Genomic DNA, 16,637 nt, shown 5'->3' on the forward strand with positions numbered 1-16,637 from the left:
AGAGAGAGAGAGAGAGAGAGAGAGAGAGAGAGAGAGAGAGAGAGAGATTTTTTGGATGCAGCTAGGTGGCTCAGTGGTTGAGAGCCAGGCTCAGAGATTGAAGGTCCTGGGTTCAAATTTTGTCTAAGAATCTTCCTAGCTTTGTGACCCAGGACAAGTCACTTAACCCCCATTGCCTTACCTTTACTACTCTTATGCCCTGGAACCAATTCAGGGTATTGATTCTAAGTGGCAAGGTGAAGGTTGTTTGTTTTTTTTAAGATTCTTTATTGTTTAAACAAAATTAATGTGTAAAATGACTCAAAAGCGATATTTCAAAAGAACATAAAGAAACAAATGATAACAGGAAGGAAAAAAAAATCATCCCTCAATATTACCAAATAATAAATTTTTCTCTAAAGATATAGGACCAAATTTGAATTCAGTCTCTAAAAGAAATGAATTCAATTGTCTCAGTTAAATGAATAGCTCAGAACGTTTAGTCTGACATGACTACTCCATTCCTGTTCTCATCCCTGGAATTACTCAAATTCTATTTCAGGGACTGGGTAAAAAAAATGAGATACGATGGCAGAATGCAGAGAACATTTTTACATATTTAAAATTTGGTATATTCATTTTCACAGAGTGTGAAAGTTGCCTTAAGTAATTTAAATAAATATTGAGGATAAAATTACCAACCTCTTTGGTACTTGCTCTGTTCCTCTACTGCATAAAAGCACTAACCTGCATTCGATTCATGGCTTCCCGAATCTGGTCAAGATGGTGGGCAGAACTGAGAGCTTCTAGACGGATATCTGTTAATTTTAGCTCCTTCTCTCTGAGCTCACTCTTTAGCTGCAGGATAATCTCGGCTTCTGCTTCTGTGCATTCACATATCCTAAAGAAGAAAGAACAAAAAGGTAAGTAGGGGAAAAGGAAGAAGATTAAGGAAAAGAAATGTTCCCTCAAATAAGCTTATTTCCAATGTTAACTGATGATGACATCATGTGTTTGCTGATATGTAAGTGAGAGAAACAGTGACAGAGACAAAGAGAGAAAGAGAAAGACAGTAAGAATTGCATGAAAGCAATGTTAAATGTTTCAAAAGAAAGAAAATATTTCCAAGTGAAAATATTGGCCAATTTTTTATCTAACCATTTTTATGCAAAGTCAAAAATATCTATGCATGACTAAGTATATTGAATCATTCATACAACATGATTAACCTGTAGTTGCTATGATATTGATATTATAGGGTCATAATTGATATCTGACCCTGCCTCTCTAGCTTGTATTTGCAAAAATGGCATTTTTTGCACCCAAGAGTAAGACTACATTTATTTCTATTGAATTCCATATTATAAGATTCATCTGAATGGATGAAGTCATTATTCTTTGAGATTATTATATATCTTAGAGATCATCCATTGTACTAGCTACCCAACTTTTTATAATCTTCAGATAATCTTCAAATATGATGAGCATGCCATTATTATCTTTATCCAAATCACTGTCAAAAATGTTTAACAGATGGGGGAAGGGTTTGGGGATGAAGGGAAAAGTAAAAACATGAATCATGTAACCATGGAAAATTTTTCTAAGAATTAAAAAATTTAAAAAAAAGTTTAATAGAACAGGGTCAGGTAAAGATCACAGGGATGCTCAAATGGAAATCTCTTACCATATTGACATTGATGTATTAAAAAAAAAAACCAACAACTCTGAATCTGACCAGTTCTGAATTGTACTGAATATATTATTGTCTAATTCCCAGGCATCAGACCTGTAGCCTACAACTACCCTGGCAAATGGTTCATTGGATCTACAGGGATATGTTTCTATTTGAATTAATAAGATTGGTTCAATTTATATCTTCCCATCTTTTCCATAAGAATAGTGGGAGATAGTTTGTGACTAGCTTTGCTAAAAATATAGGTAGACTGCATGTACAACATTTCTCTCAATTCTTAGCTTAGTAAAACTATTAAAAAGAAATGATATAAAGCTCACAATGATCTGTTCTTTATAAACGTTATTTCTCATTCTAGATGTTCACCAACCATCTTGATAATGATTGGTTTTGGAATTTTCACTGGAATCCAAGTCAAGTTTGCTGGCCTAGAGTTTTTACAGGCTCTTTTCTCTTCCTTATTTTGACTATTAAGATAACATTTATTCTCCATTTTGTGGCACCCTTCCTATTTCTCTTGATCTTTCAAATATTCCTGAGAGAAGCTCAGAAATCTCCTCTGTTGATTCTTCTAATTTCCCAAGAGTATATATAGTTTAATCAGTCTAGAAGACTTTAAATTCATTAAGTTCAGCTAGCTAGGTTACTTATCTTCAGAATAAAATTCCTTTTAGTGATTTCTCTTATAGCATTTCCATTTTCAAAGATCATTCTCATTCTCTGTCATCATATAGCATTCTAACCATCCCAAGCAGATATCCTATACCTGCTTTGAGCATCCCTTTTCTCTAAATATAGCAATATTTAGTTTAATGCTGATGTTGTTGTTCTTAAGCTCCTTAACCATGAGCAGTTGATTCTGAGCTTTAATATTTCTGACACCATTTTTTTCTAATAAGAGCAAATTATATTGATTTATTTATTTCTCTCCCCTTTCATCTTCTGTATATTTCTTTTTAAAATCTAAGTAGACTGGTAAGTTCTCTTTGCTCATCTTTTCAAATAAATCCTATTTTCCCCTCTTATTGAATTGTTTGCTTTTGTGTTCTCAGAATTTTCATTCTTCAAACTCTCCCATTCTTTCTAGGCTATTTATCTCTGAAAGGTTTTAATCTATGAGATTTCACCAATTTTTTTTTTCAGAAACCTTTGAAATCTACCTTCTCCAAATCTAGGAAGGACATCAAATTGTGCTCAGATTTCCTTTTTTTCCTATCAGGGGAGTGATATCTTCCCCCCACCCAACTTCCTCATCATTTCCATCCCAGAAATTGGCCTGTTTGTATTAGTGGGAAACAGATACAGAACAGAAATTTCCATTGTTTGTTATTCTATCTTTTGAACAATTAAATCATCATTAAATCCAGTTATGAGGTTATTAGATATTTTGCTTTTCTAAAAGAGAGCCCTCCAGCAATTATCTGAATCACTGAAATCTTTCCACTCACTCTTACATATTGCCCCTGTGACAAACTGGTGATCATTTCAAATACTCATCCTTTTCATCTTTCTATCCAAGTGGTGTGTAGTATCCACCAATTAGAAAGGGAAAAAAAAAGACTCCATAGATCCTCACCAAATTCTCTACACCATGACTTCCCCTCTGGTTCCTGGATTTCCTCACAAGAGTAGACATCCTTAAAACCCAATGTTTTAATCCACTACCTCCACATCCTGTTTATCTCTCCTGCTATTTTTATTAAGGTATACCCATCTAGATCAGTGAGCTAGTTATAAACTTCATCCTTCAAGTGATAATTTTACTTACAAGGTTATAATTGCTTCTTTGTTTCAGGATCTTAGGTTTCTCTTAACTGTTGTTTAAATTTAGGGCATTTATACATAAACATTTGAGACTAGAAATTTTACTACTGCCTCCTTTCCTATATTTTTGTTTCTTGTGTACTTGTGGTTATCTGAACTGGTAGTTATCTCTTTAGCTATGGTTTCAATGGTTTCTAACTTGGGAGATGAATGTAGGTAGCCCTTTCTTTCACCATCTTTTTTATTTTAAATCCCTTCTTTTTCATTTAAAACCTTTTTGATTTAAAGGGTCTATGATTTTATAATCCTGTGATATAGTTTAAGATAGAGAATGTGAGTAAGCAGGATGGTAAGGCACAAAAGGCAAGAAATCAGAGATTATTCATATGTCCTGAGTGGTCAGTAGCATCAAAAAGAGTAGAGAGGTTAGACCTGAGCATATTAAGGAGAAGCATGCTTTGTCTTCCTCGTTAGTCCAGATAATAAAGAGAAGGATGCTAATAGAGTTAAACTCACACACATACCAACATACCCAGGAAATTCAGCTTTGCATCCTCTCTCCCCACAGTACCAACCAGCTGTCTCGACAAATTTTTATTTTTGGTTACAGAGTGCAAGAGACTGTGACTAGATCAGGACACATTCATTACCACTACTAGAAAAGTAAATGAAAACACTAAATCCTATAGTTCTTCCTGTCCATATCACTTGTCCTAGCACTTAATCACATGCTGTCTTATATAGTTTGTGGGTATATCTTTTTCTCCCTAGTGATACTGTAAACTCATTCTACATTGGCACTGCATCTTACGCATCTTTATTCTTTAAAATATCTTTATAGCATCAAGCCCAGTCTTGAGCACACAGCAGTCTTTCTGTTGATGCTTGTTGTGAAAATGATTGACTATTGATCATTTCTGTCACCAACCAAGAGTAAAGAACCTATTCTTATTCTCATTTAATTGCTGGCAACTTACCATTCCATTTTTTGTTTTGGATCTTAGAGTCAGGAGGTGTAATGAATATCAAATCATTGCAAAGGATTTTTCCCACTAAATTAGACTTTTAAAAGAAAAGGGGATGGTTTAAGCCCATGACTCTCATTGTACAAATGTCCTCAGAGTTTGAAGAGACTACTACTGTCAACTTGTGTCTGAAAACAATGCCCTCCTATGTAAAGGACACTTGTCAGACAGTCTTTGCCTGAAAAGATCTAAAGAAAGAATGAATGAATGATAATTACTTCAGCAATTTAGTGACCTGTGATTTCTTTAGAGTGGGTCTTACTCCCTCCTACTCAAAAAGTGATTCTTTTATATAACTTAATAGAAAATAGACCTAGGTATATCAAAGTCTAGTAATACAGTGGTCTTTGATATTTAGTACACAACGGGCAAGTTTCTGGTGATGAAACTTCAAACCATTGAAAGTCTGTTCCTTAAATGAGAACTATCCAATACCAGGCTCAGTCTAAAATCCTTCCCATCTTTGTAGGGCTTAGAAGAGTTTGTCCTCCATTGACAATGCCTTCCAGATCTATGGGTAATATCAATACTTTGAAAATAAATCAGATAGGACTTGGAGAAAGAGGACAATTCAGCCAAAGTATTTAATCTAAATCGAGAACTGTGAAAGTTCAGACACATCTGAAAAAAGTCTAAACAACTACTGTGTGCTTAATGTGCTAAATTTTATGAAACAAAGGATGAACAATTTCCACTCTCCCATACTTGGGCAGCTAGATGATGCAGTGGATAGAGTGCAGGGCCTAGAGGCAGGAAGATCTGAGTCTGACCCCAGATACTTATTAGCTATGTTGACCTTGGGTGAGTCACTTACCCCTATTTGCCTCACTTTCTTCATCTGTAAAATAAACTGGAGAAAAAAATGGCAAACTACCCTAATATCTGTGCCAAGAAAACCCCAAAAGGGGTCCAAAAGAATTGGATATGACTGAAACTACTGAACAACAATAACAAATTTGGAGAAGAGATGAGCTTAGTGGAGAAATAATCACTGTTTTAAATGCTTGTAGAAATGTCACATGGATGGAGAATTTGATTTGTTTTGCTTGGCCTCTGAGACCAGAATTTGAACTAATGAATGCCAATTACAGGAAGTTCAATTTTCACTCAATAGCAGAAAAATGTTCAGTCAGTGAAAGCTGAAAAATGGAATGAGTTGCCTTGGGAAGGTAGTGAGTTCCCAAACATTGAAAATCTTTAAGCAGAGTCTGTATGGCCATTTGTCAGAAAGGTTGAAGAGAGGATTCATTTTCTAGGTAGATAATTAAGCCAGTTCAATCAATAAGCAGTTAATAATAGCCATTATACTAGGCAGTAGAGCTAGAATGATAAAAGTGGAGCTATCCATGCTCTCAAGAAATGTATATTCTATTGGAGAAAATATTGGGTTTTTATTATTTGTTTCTTATGGTCTCTTCCAAATTTAAGCCTCTATGATTTTATTTTCCCCATTTTACAAATGAGAAGCCAGAGACTCAGAGACTTTGCCTATATACATATATATATATGCATATATATGTGTGTGTGTATTATATATACATATGTGTATATTTTTTTGGCAGAAGACATTTATCTAGTAAGTGATGGAGCTAGGATTCAAACCCAGGTCTTCTGACATGATGATTAGTATAATTTCCACTACAGTTATTTGCCTCTCTAATATTAAATTAAACTATGATAAAAGACTGAGAATGTTTTCATTGCTGAAATACATGCAGATGATTCCTAGGAAGAGAAAAATAGAACATTTTCCAGGCTTGCGTTTGGCTATGTACAGTGTCATGCACCACACGCCTTTTACCGGGATCTGTGCTTGTAGATCACATGGCCATTTTGTCGTTTCTTTGGTGCCCACACAAGAGATGACCTGCATCCACGCACAATTAGACAGACAGAGACAAATGCAAATAGAAAGAAGCAAAGATAATGGTTTAGAGGGAAAAAATGGAGAGGGATGCTGGGAAACAATTTCCATCATATGAAAGGATGTTGTCATATAAAAGAAGTGAATGTGAAAATGAAAACATGTCCTAAAAGGGTTGTGTTACATTTTCAAAACTAAGGTTGGCTTATGTTTAAAAAATGTTCCCATATTTAAAATGTGGGATTAAAGAAGAAATAGAAAAGGGCTCAGCCTGAGGTCCGGTACTTCATTTTGCTGATTTTTTTTTCAATCAGCAGTCAGTCTAGAACATGACTTACGCAGAAGCTGATTGTGAAGGCTTCATGGATACTGACCCACAGTCACCAGCGCTATGGGGCAGCTTCGGTGATGATGGCAGGGATGAATCAGTCAGTTCTTCAATGTCAGAATGCGAGGAAGGAGGCTTGGTGGACTTTTTCTTCCCAAAAGCTTGTTTGAATGAGCTCCTCAGCTGAAAGAAAGAGAGAAATTAGTCTTCTTCTTTTCTGTGTATAATGAGAAAGCTTTTTTTTCTTGTTTGTTTGTTTTGAGAAGTTAGTGTGCAGATGCCATCCTAGCCACTGCCTGGGGTCAGTATTTAGAAGCAGAGAATTAACATATGCAACACAGTATCTCTAATAACATGATACTGTGTTTTGCCTTTTTTTAAATATTAATCCAGCATAGCGCAGACATTGAGGAATTTCAGACAAGGGCAGAATCAGCAGCATGTCTGTCAGAACACTCATTTAAAACCAAGAACCTTTGACCAATGCCCATGCCCACGGTTTTTTCTCTTCAAGACACTTGGTTTTAAATAGTCACCTCATTGCTACAATAACATCAGCCATTGCTGATATTGTCAACTTAAAAGGAAAAAATAACAAAATCAAATTCACCTTGCTCTCTATTAAATGCCATTTTCTATTCAGATTTTAAATTCCCAGACTATTCAAAAAGAGAATTGATGTCCCCTATGGTTTTATTCAGAAGTGGCTGCATTACCTCTCTTTATAGTCTGAGATTAAAATGAAAAGACACAAAGAAAAGACATACAAGATAATCTTTTTTTAAAAAAAGGTATAAAAGCCTACTGCCAAAATGAATAGCAATCATGCCAAGATAGGGGGTTTTTATAGATGCATGCCAAATTGTCCACGGTTTATATTCACCTCACTTCCTCTAGAGTTCACCTTGCAGAAACATGAAAGAGTGTGGAATTACAAATCAAGGGAATGAAGGCTGATCAGTATTTAAAAATATTACCTGCATAAACATTTTTTTAAAACAAAAAAGATATGTCTTTCATTATTTAATTGAAAACACTCCAATAAGATCCTGTGACATGTATGTGTTTGGTTTCATCAAAGGAGCTTCAGTTACATAACCACTCTGTTCACTAGTGGTTAGTTTCTTTTTTTAAGAGAACCCCTCAGTTTGTTGTTTCTAAGTATTATGCACTGGAACCATTCTTGCTAGGTAGAATTACACTGAATGTATTACTCCCCATCCCCTAGGTAGCCATGTCCTTTTCTTTTGTGTTTTTTCCCCCTTCTTCCTTCCTTTCTTCCTTCATTTCAAAGCAAAGTGGCGAGCCCCCATCACTTGTACCTGGTGAATATGGTCAGACAAGCTCAGAATAGAACATTAATGTGATGGCTCACCTTTGCATGGGATGGGAGAAAATTGGTCATTCTGTACTTTGGAACTGCCCCTCCTCATCCCTATAGAATATAACTCCTTGAGGGCAGGCATCGTTTCTTTCTTTTTTCCTTTCCCTCTCTCTTCTTCTTCTCATAAACACTTACTATATGGTCCCTGCACAGAGTAAACCCTCATGCTTACTGATTGGTGATTGTTTGCTGAAGTTGATGAGGCCCTATTTCACGTTAGCCAGACTATGCAAGACAGGGCCATTATTCAAACTATGGTTCAATGAGGCAGACTGATCACAAGAACTTACCCAGTTTTTCTTTTTCTTTTTCTTAGAGTCAGCATCATTACCACTGCCAATGCTGGAATGACTTGTAGCGCTGTTGATACTGGACACGCTTTCTGAGGAATGCTGCCTTCTAATACGAAGATCTGGGAGAAAATGAGAAAGCCAAGAGAAGAGAAAAGTAGGGATGAAGGAAAGAATAAAAATATGGAGAGACAGAGACATGGAGAGTAGGGGAGAGAAGGAGAAATTAGGGGAAAAAAGGATTAGAGAAAGGAAAGAAGGAAAAAGATAAAGGCATGAATAGAAAAGGAAAGAGGAAGGAAAGGGAAGAAGAGAAAGAGAGAGAGATTTATGAATATTCACTATATTTTAGCCAATAAAAATAAAAGTTGTTGTTCTTTTTGTGTAAAAGCTGATCTTGCTCTGTACATTTTTATTTTAGTGTAATTTATTTTACTAATTTTTTCTTTTATTTTATGATTTTCCTAATTTTTTACTAATCGATTATAGAGAATAGAGACTAGACTTGAGATTTGAATATGCATAAAATCAATAGATCTTTTTTTAAAAATCCTTCTACCAAAGCATGGTACCCCACATTTTCTATAACTTTAGAGATTCAAAGAGTTAAAGAGATCTTTCAAAAAGACTCAAAGTTTAGTGAATAGCCTAGGGTCACATTTATCAGTACATAACAGAGATGAAAAGGGAATATAGTTCCAAGCCCAACTCTCTACCCACTATATGACATGGTTTCTTCATTAATTCTAGGGATATGTACTGGATTTGTGGTCCTGTTGCTCTCAGCAGTCCCAGATGAGGACATCCCCTCCACCAAAGTCAGCCAGCATTTTCTCCGCAATGCAAATCTCTACATAGTTGCCTATCCAGGATGAAGAGGTTATATAATCTCCCTAGTGTCAGACAGGGATTTTGTGTCAGAGGTAGGACTTAACTCATCTTCATGGCTTTCAAGTTCACTCTCTATATTACTGACTACAGTATTGTCATTCATTCAATTATAAATACCATGTGATTTGAGTATCTGAATGATTCAAATGTCCATGTACACTAGAGGACCAAATACAAGGCAAAAGCAAAAACAGAGAGCACCCTTTACCACTCTGCATTAGGAATGTAATAAATTAATACTATTTGTGGGGAAGTATTGATTAAATTGTCTCCAAAAAGCAACTATTTGGGGGTTCTACTCATCTTCCATCTAATAAACTGTAATTCTACCATTATAGATGAATACCTGCTCTATATCCTTAGGTCTAGACAAATGATTTGTTCAAGGTGTAGAATTCCCAATAAATGATGATCTTGTTGTTTTTTTAACCTTAACTTCTGCCTTGGTGGATTCCCAGGCAGAAGAGCAGTAAGGATTAGGCAATTGGGGTTAAGCAACTTGTCCAGGTCACACAGCTAGGAAGTACCTGAGTCCAGATTTGAACCCAGGAAGTCCCTTTTCTAGGCCTGACCCTTTACCCACTGAACCACCTAGCTGACTCCAATAACTATTTTATGTCTGTCTTAGGTGGTTACTTGGGATGCTGAGAGGTTGGGATTTTCCTCAGTTTGCCTAGGCAATCTATGATAAAGTCAGGGTTTGAACACAGGGATGTATATGAAGTTAACTCTCCATCCACTGTGCCACATTGCTATCAATGAATACCTGGATAAATAACAGAGCCAATGTTCAGTATTGGCTTCCAGGTGGTAAGTAGTCTCTCAATGAAACAGGTTCATGCACTATCCTGTGTATCATGAAGGAAAACTGATCAAGAACTTATAGGCTGAAAGTCACTTTGGTACATTCTGTGGAGACACAGATAGCCTTAATGCAGTCCCTGCTCTCAGCAAATTTATCTAAAAACTGGGACTTGGTATGGGAGAAAAGAGGTTAATGGTAGCGTGAGATAACCGCAAAGTCAAGGTTTGGGAAAAATACCATGAGGAAATCTAGGAGAGAAAGAGATAACATCTACTAAGGGCCAGGAGAAAAGTGTCACTTCTGGCTTCATAGAGGAATTAAAACCTGAGTAGGGACTTAGGAAAAAAAGGAAAAAATAATTAAATGAATCCAGGGTAGGATGACATGTCAAGGCTTCAACTCTCCCTTTTGCTATCAGATTATACAAACTTCACATTTCATGAAAATCAAAAGTCACTTGGAATTGTATCCTCTGTGAACTGTGAATTATATTTAAATCTGGCTCCATTCTCACTAGCTTGTCTTAGAGATGATCATAAAAATTTGTGTGGGGAGTAGTATTTTATTCAGGGATGAAATAGTTGAACATTAAATTGTAACAGATTACATTCACAATGTACAATGACACATACAATTGTACTCAAATAATTTAGTGTTATAATTTTTCTATCCTGTTAGGTATCTGATAAGACTTACCTTGCTATTTAGAATGAGAGAAATAATCCAACACAGCTGTAGATTAATGAAACAATACATGTGGGGGCTTTTAAGCAACAATATTAGAAACTCAGATCTTCAAGATTATTCCTAGAACCATGAGGGCAGTAGTACTTTTTCCTTTAGTAATCTAATCCACCAATGTGCTATTTGGGGGAACAGTCAGAGAGGGATGCTACATATGTGCATAATTTGTCAAGGTATAAAGTACTTTGAATCCCTCCTCTCATTTGATCCTCATAGCTTAGAAATGAGCTAAAAGTAAGAGAATATCCAATTGAAGCCCTTCCTTTTATGGATGACAAAACTGAAATCCTGAGAACTAAATGGCAAATCCAGTATTATAGAGGTTGCAAGGAATAGAATCCAAATTTGAACCAAAAGCTTTTGACTCTAAATCTAGTTCTCCTGTCAATAAAATTAACAAAATTATGTAAGATAGCCAGTATTTTTTAAATTCTCATTTGACCCATGAAACAATGGGGTCTTAGTTCTTAGTAGTACTTAATAATGCTATTATTTTATCTGTATCTATGAACTCATTCATGAATGGAAATCATAGGAAAGAAATGCCATCAATCAGTGCATATCAATAATGGCTCTGTAAGTTTTATATAATCTCAGAAATTGGCTAGAAAAGTAAAAGTTTGAATGACAATCCCAAGATCACAAAGCCAGAATGTGTTAGAAATATGACTTGAACTCATTTCTTTCTGTATCTCAGGCCAGCCCTCTATCCACTTTGCTACCATGAATCACAATCTTCATCATCATCATCATCATCATCATCATCATCACTATTCTTGATGTCTTTATATTCATTATTTTGATTGTAATTATTTCTTATTCTCATGTTATATTCAATGGAGGTCAGCTAGATTTAGTATTAGTACAAATTGCTTGATGGTCAATGGTAATGGGGTAGTCAGTCATCAAGCATTTATTAAGGACTTATTGTGATATAACATTTAATAATAGATCTGTGGTTTGGCTGGGGGGAATACTGGAAACTTTCAGATAAAGAAACTACTTCAACCAATTGACTTTAGTATTTATTCTGGAACTTATAGCTCTAAGGAGTTATCTAGAGTATTAAAGAATAGTAATATTATTTTTATTTATTAATGTTATAAAAGGTCCCCCTGAAAAGACCTTCCATATACTCATTAAAGTGAAAACCAGCATTGTAAGGCCCATGTTAGGCATGTATCTTGCATGTAATCTTTGACATTTAAAATGGAAAGATCCATATTCTGCAAGTCAAACATGGTCACTTGAAGCCAATTTCAATATAAATTTATGAGGCTGTGTCTACATGAACACTGAAATAAAATGTTGAAAGGCAAACAATTCACTCAATCTGTGTGGTTGTTGATCAGTACAACAGGCATTTAAAATCAGTATGATATGAATATTTTATTATTCCTTAAGTAGTCTGTTAATCCTTACAATGCTAGGACATGACCGAAATACCTGGCAAAATAAAAGGTGACACTGTGTGGTCTAAACCTCCTTATCTCCCTTTGGTTACTAAAAATGAGTCAAAAAATTTCCCTTCTCATTCTAGACATCCTTCCTACCTTTCCTTGCACTTGAGTTTATATTTTTCAGGTCTTTTTGATATATTAAACTACCTACCTGTTGCCCAAGAATAAAGAAATCCTTCATTGCATTTTTTTCAATGATGTTTTAGAGAGGGATTAAGTGTTACTAAATCCCTTTTGGACCCATTTAAAGCATCAAGATTTAAAACACAAGCTGGTTTATTATAACTCCAAAAAGTTTTTATGATAGCAATTGATCAGAAAGCATATTAAATTAAAAAACACTACATCAAATATAAGACAGACATCAATACAATAGGAATAGTTTTTTTATAGTTTAAAGGTAAACCTCACTTTGTAAAGGGAATACATCCTAAACAGGCTAAATGTAAAGATAAATATGTTTAGCTGAATACTATATTAAGTATATCAGTTGAACTTGCTATTTGATAAAAAATATAAAGCACATTATTTAGTGAGAAAAATGTCTGCATTTTCATCTAAAGCATGCTCTTATGCCATAATAGGCTAGTTTAAAGTGTTGTATGTCTTAATAAAAAATCAGTAAGTATTCAATCTAAGGAGAAGAAATATCATCCTCACTTGTAAATAGATATTTTCTACTTTATGTACATGAAAATCTTAGCCAATGTTTAAAATCAGTGGGGTGATCATAAAGGTAAGAACTTATAAGCAAATTAATTATGTCATGATGATTCTTTGGAAGTGATAAGATATATATCAGTAAAATCTGTCAAAATAATCACAAATGCCACCTTTAAAAATAAGAGACTCGTTTGGCTGAATCATAAGTATATATCACCCCCCCAAAAAAAAAACTGAATGTCATAGCACAAAACTGGCTTTATACTGAACAACAGCTAAAATGAATATCTCATTATCTGAAACTCAGTAATAGTATTTAAAGGAAACATACCTTTTGGGGGATTATCGGGGCCATTAAGTGCTCCCTGAATGGCGGCTTGTGCAGCAGAATTCTGAGCTTTCAACATTTCTATGGTTTCCCTTAGTTCAATAAGTTCAGACTCCTATGGACCAAAGACAGGATAATCATAAATGTTTAAACATTATTAAGTGAGATTTTGTAAAGATTGTTAATCACCTACTATGCACCACCAGGTACTCTTTTAAGTGCTTTCAAGATATGAAGACAAAATTAAAACTAGTATGTGCCCTTAAAGGGCTTTCATGTGTACACACATGTATATATGTATACACATGTATGTATAGAAACATGTACATATAGATATATTTATAAAGTTGTATCAAGTGAATTCATTTTTATTAATCTCTAAGACTATAGTGATGCATTTTATAGATCTTATATGACATAAATATCCAGTAATTCAAAAGTAAAGTAACCTAGGGATACTTCATTAATTTGTTTTCTAGATGAAGGAAATGAGATAGAAATATTAAGAATTTTTTATAATTTGGTGTGTTAGGCAATTTTCATTAATGACCAATTCAATCTGGCAATTGAGATATCTAAAAATGGTGAAACAAACAACCTAGGGTTTTTTTTTTGCCTATTTTATTTATTTTTAAAATTTTACTAGCTATAGTCCATTGGTTATATAAAGAAGAAATAGACATTAATTATCCCAGTTTCCAATCATAAGAGCTAACCTACAAATCAAGAATACATCAACCACAGTGAGTTTATATGTTTTTTTTTAAATAAAATAAATCACTAAATAAAATGAAGTGTTCTTGAAATAATACCAGAAACATTGAAAAACTGGGACACATCTGCATAAGTAACATTATTATAAGCATGAATACTATGATACATTCCAACTGGGAGACTGCATATATCTGGAATTTTATTAAATCGGTTATTTCACAGGTAGTGAGTCTTCAAGACATAAGAACATCTTATTTTATATAACACAAGAAAATAAGGAAAATCCTACTATTGAAACTAGTTCACTGTCTTGTTGTCATGGAGGTCCTGAGACCCTTAATGGGAGGGCATAACCTTTCTCACTGATGTCATCTTTAAAAGGTAGACTTACCTTAAAAATTATTTTTAATTTAGAATATTTTTCCATGGTTCCATGATTCATGATTCCCTGGCTTTCTGCTCTTTCCTCCCCCCTCTCAAAGTTGACATGCAGTTCCACTGGGTTATACATGTATCATTGTTCAAAATCTATTTCCATGTTATTCATATTTGCAGTAAAGTGATCCTTTAACCTTAAAACCCTAATCATATCCCCATCAAACTACGTGATAGATCATATGGTTTTCTTCTTTGTTTCTGTAGACTTATCTTGATTATTAGGACTCAGAATTTTAGCAGATAATGAATCTTAAATTTGGATTATACATCTGGACTACCATCTTTGCCTAAATTTTATATTTATTCATTCCTGACATAAAAGGAAGAAGATAGTAACCACTCTGAGATATTCATTGAAATATGAAAACCTGGAGCTTCTCTTTATAAATTAATGGTTCAGAAGATGGAGAATATCTTCCTGATAAATGAATCACTGACACCTTGATTTTTATGTTTGAAATGTCTGAAATAATCATCCTTCAATAGCTAAAAGGTTAAAAAACGTAAGCAGGGAATTCTCAAAAGAAAAAAAATTAAATTCTCAATAATTATTTTTAAATCTTTCATATCAGAAATAATTAGGAGGAAAGATAAATTTGAAATGAAAAAGAAGGAAATGACAAATATCATAAGGGCTATGGGAAAAGAGGGACATGAGGAAGATGGAGATGTAAATTAGTCCAGCCATTCTGGAAAGCAGTTTGGAACTATGCCCAGAAAGTTACCAAACTATGTAAAACTTTAAACCCAGAAGTGTCATTACTAAATCTTTTATTCAAAGAAATCAAAGAAAAAGGAAAAGAAACTACATGTTCAAAGATAATTTTAGTAACACTTTTAATGATAGACCCAACTGGAATGTGAGAGGCCTTTCTAGTAGAGAATAGATAAAAAATATCATATGTGAATAAAACTATTGAGTTCTAAGAAATGCCAGAAACGGAATTTCAGAGGAAACTGGAAATATTTTATGAATTGATAGAGAGTAAAGGGGCCCAAACTAGTATAACAATTTATATAATAATAACACAGAAAAACAACCTTGAAAAACTTTAAAATTCATCGGTGCAATGATTAATTAACTTTTAGTATAAAAGGATGAAGATAAAGCATACCATTCCCCTCCTTACAGAGAGGATGATAATGATAATGATAATGATAAACTTGAAATCCAAATAGAAACATACATTTTTTTAGATATAGTTAGTAGGGGAATTTGATTTGCTGGTCTATATATGGTTATTAAAGGATATTATTTTTTTATTTACTTACTGGGGATGTACTTATAAGAGGGACGAATGAATGTAGTAAATGTGCTCCTTGAAGAATTTTTTAAAACTGAATCATGTACATCCATAAATCCATTTGGTTTTATTTATCAATTAATCAATCAATAAATATCTTTTGAGAGTCAATGTTATACTAAGCAGTTTGAAATTTCTAATAGCTAATTAGTAATATAGGACTGGAGTTTGGGAAAAGGATCAGGGCAGGTTAAATATGACTAGAAGCAATCTGAATATTTATGATAATTAAATACATAAGAGTTAATGAGGTCATAAATTGTGTAGAGATCATATAGGCGAGGCTAGAGGTTTAAGGTTATCTATTATTGGGAGTATTTATATAGTTTATAATAAAGGAAAGGAATAAGAGAAGGAGTAGGCAGTTAGGAAGAGACCCAAGAGGTGTTAAAACTTGTAACACATACACACACACACACACACACACACACACACACACACACACACACACACAGAGTTTTAAAAAAATACCAACCTCCCAGAATGTGTGGTAAGAGAAAATGATTTGAATTATGACAGAAAGAATGGTCAGACAAGCAGGAGGAAAAGCAAGAAAGATCAATGTTACAATTTAACTTTAAAAAGCAAATAAATAGACTATTTTTGGGGGGAAAGTATAAAAGAATAATTTGTACAATTGTCATGAATAAACTTTTCATTAAAAAAATTCCCAGGACTTAAAATGTTAATTATGAAAGTAAACACAGAGATTCTAAACAGTACATAAACACTGCAGACAGGAATGCAGATTAAATTCTAATTAAAATGTGGCTTATCTTCTTGAGTTATAAAATTAATGCTTCATACTTTATATAATGAAGATTAGAAGAAATTTAGATTCAGAAGTAAAGGGGGAGAGAAGGAGTAGGTCTCTGTTAAATCTCCAAATATAAGCTTGTTGGGAGCTGGTTTGATTTAGTATTGTAATCTTAGTATTTTCTAGATGGGAGAACAATTACTGAA

The 16,637-nt window shown here is 34.0% G+C and overlaps 1 protein-coding gene across 1 annotated transcript in view; it reads right to left on the minus strand.

The window, feature by feature from the left end:
- Window positions 1-16,637, minus strand: part of NAV3 (neuron navigator 3) — a 454,139-nt gene that overhangs the window by 34,741 nt on the left and 402,761 nt on the right. The window contains exons 23-28 of the mRNA XM_044679183.1: window positions 13,222-13,333; window positions 8,328-8,449; window positions 7,537-7,557; window positions 6,664-6,836; window positions 6,263-6,328; window positions 727-880 (exon numbers count right to left, since the gene is read on the minus strand). Coding sequence (XP_044535118.1) covers window positions 727-880; window positions 6,263-6,328; window positions 6,664-6,836; window positions 7,537-7,557; window positions 8,328-8,449; window positions 13,222-13,333 — 648 coding nt within the window. The remainder of the gene's footprint in view (window positions 1-726; window positions 881-6,262; window positions 6,329-6,663; window positions 6,837-7,536; window positions 7,558-8,327; window positions 8,450-13,221; window positions 13,334-16,637) is intronic.

This window comes from Gracilinanus agilis, chromosome 5 (assembly GCF_016433145.1).
Source record: "Gracilinanus agilis isolate LMUSP501 chromosome 5, AgileGrace, whole genome shotgun sequence".
In the NCBI taxonomy this organism is placed as follows: Eukaryota; Metazoa; Chordata; class Mammalia; order Didelphimorphia; family Didelphidae; genus Gracilinanus; species Gracilinanus agilis.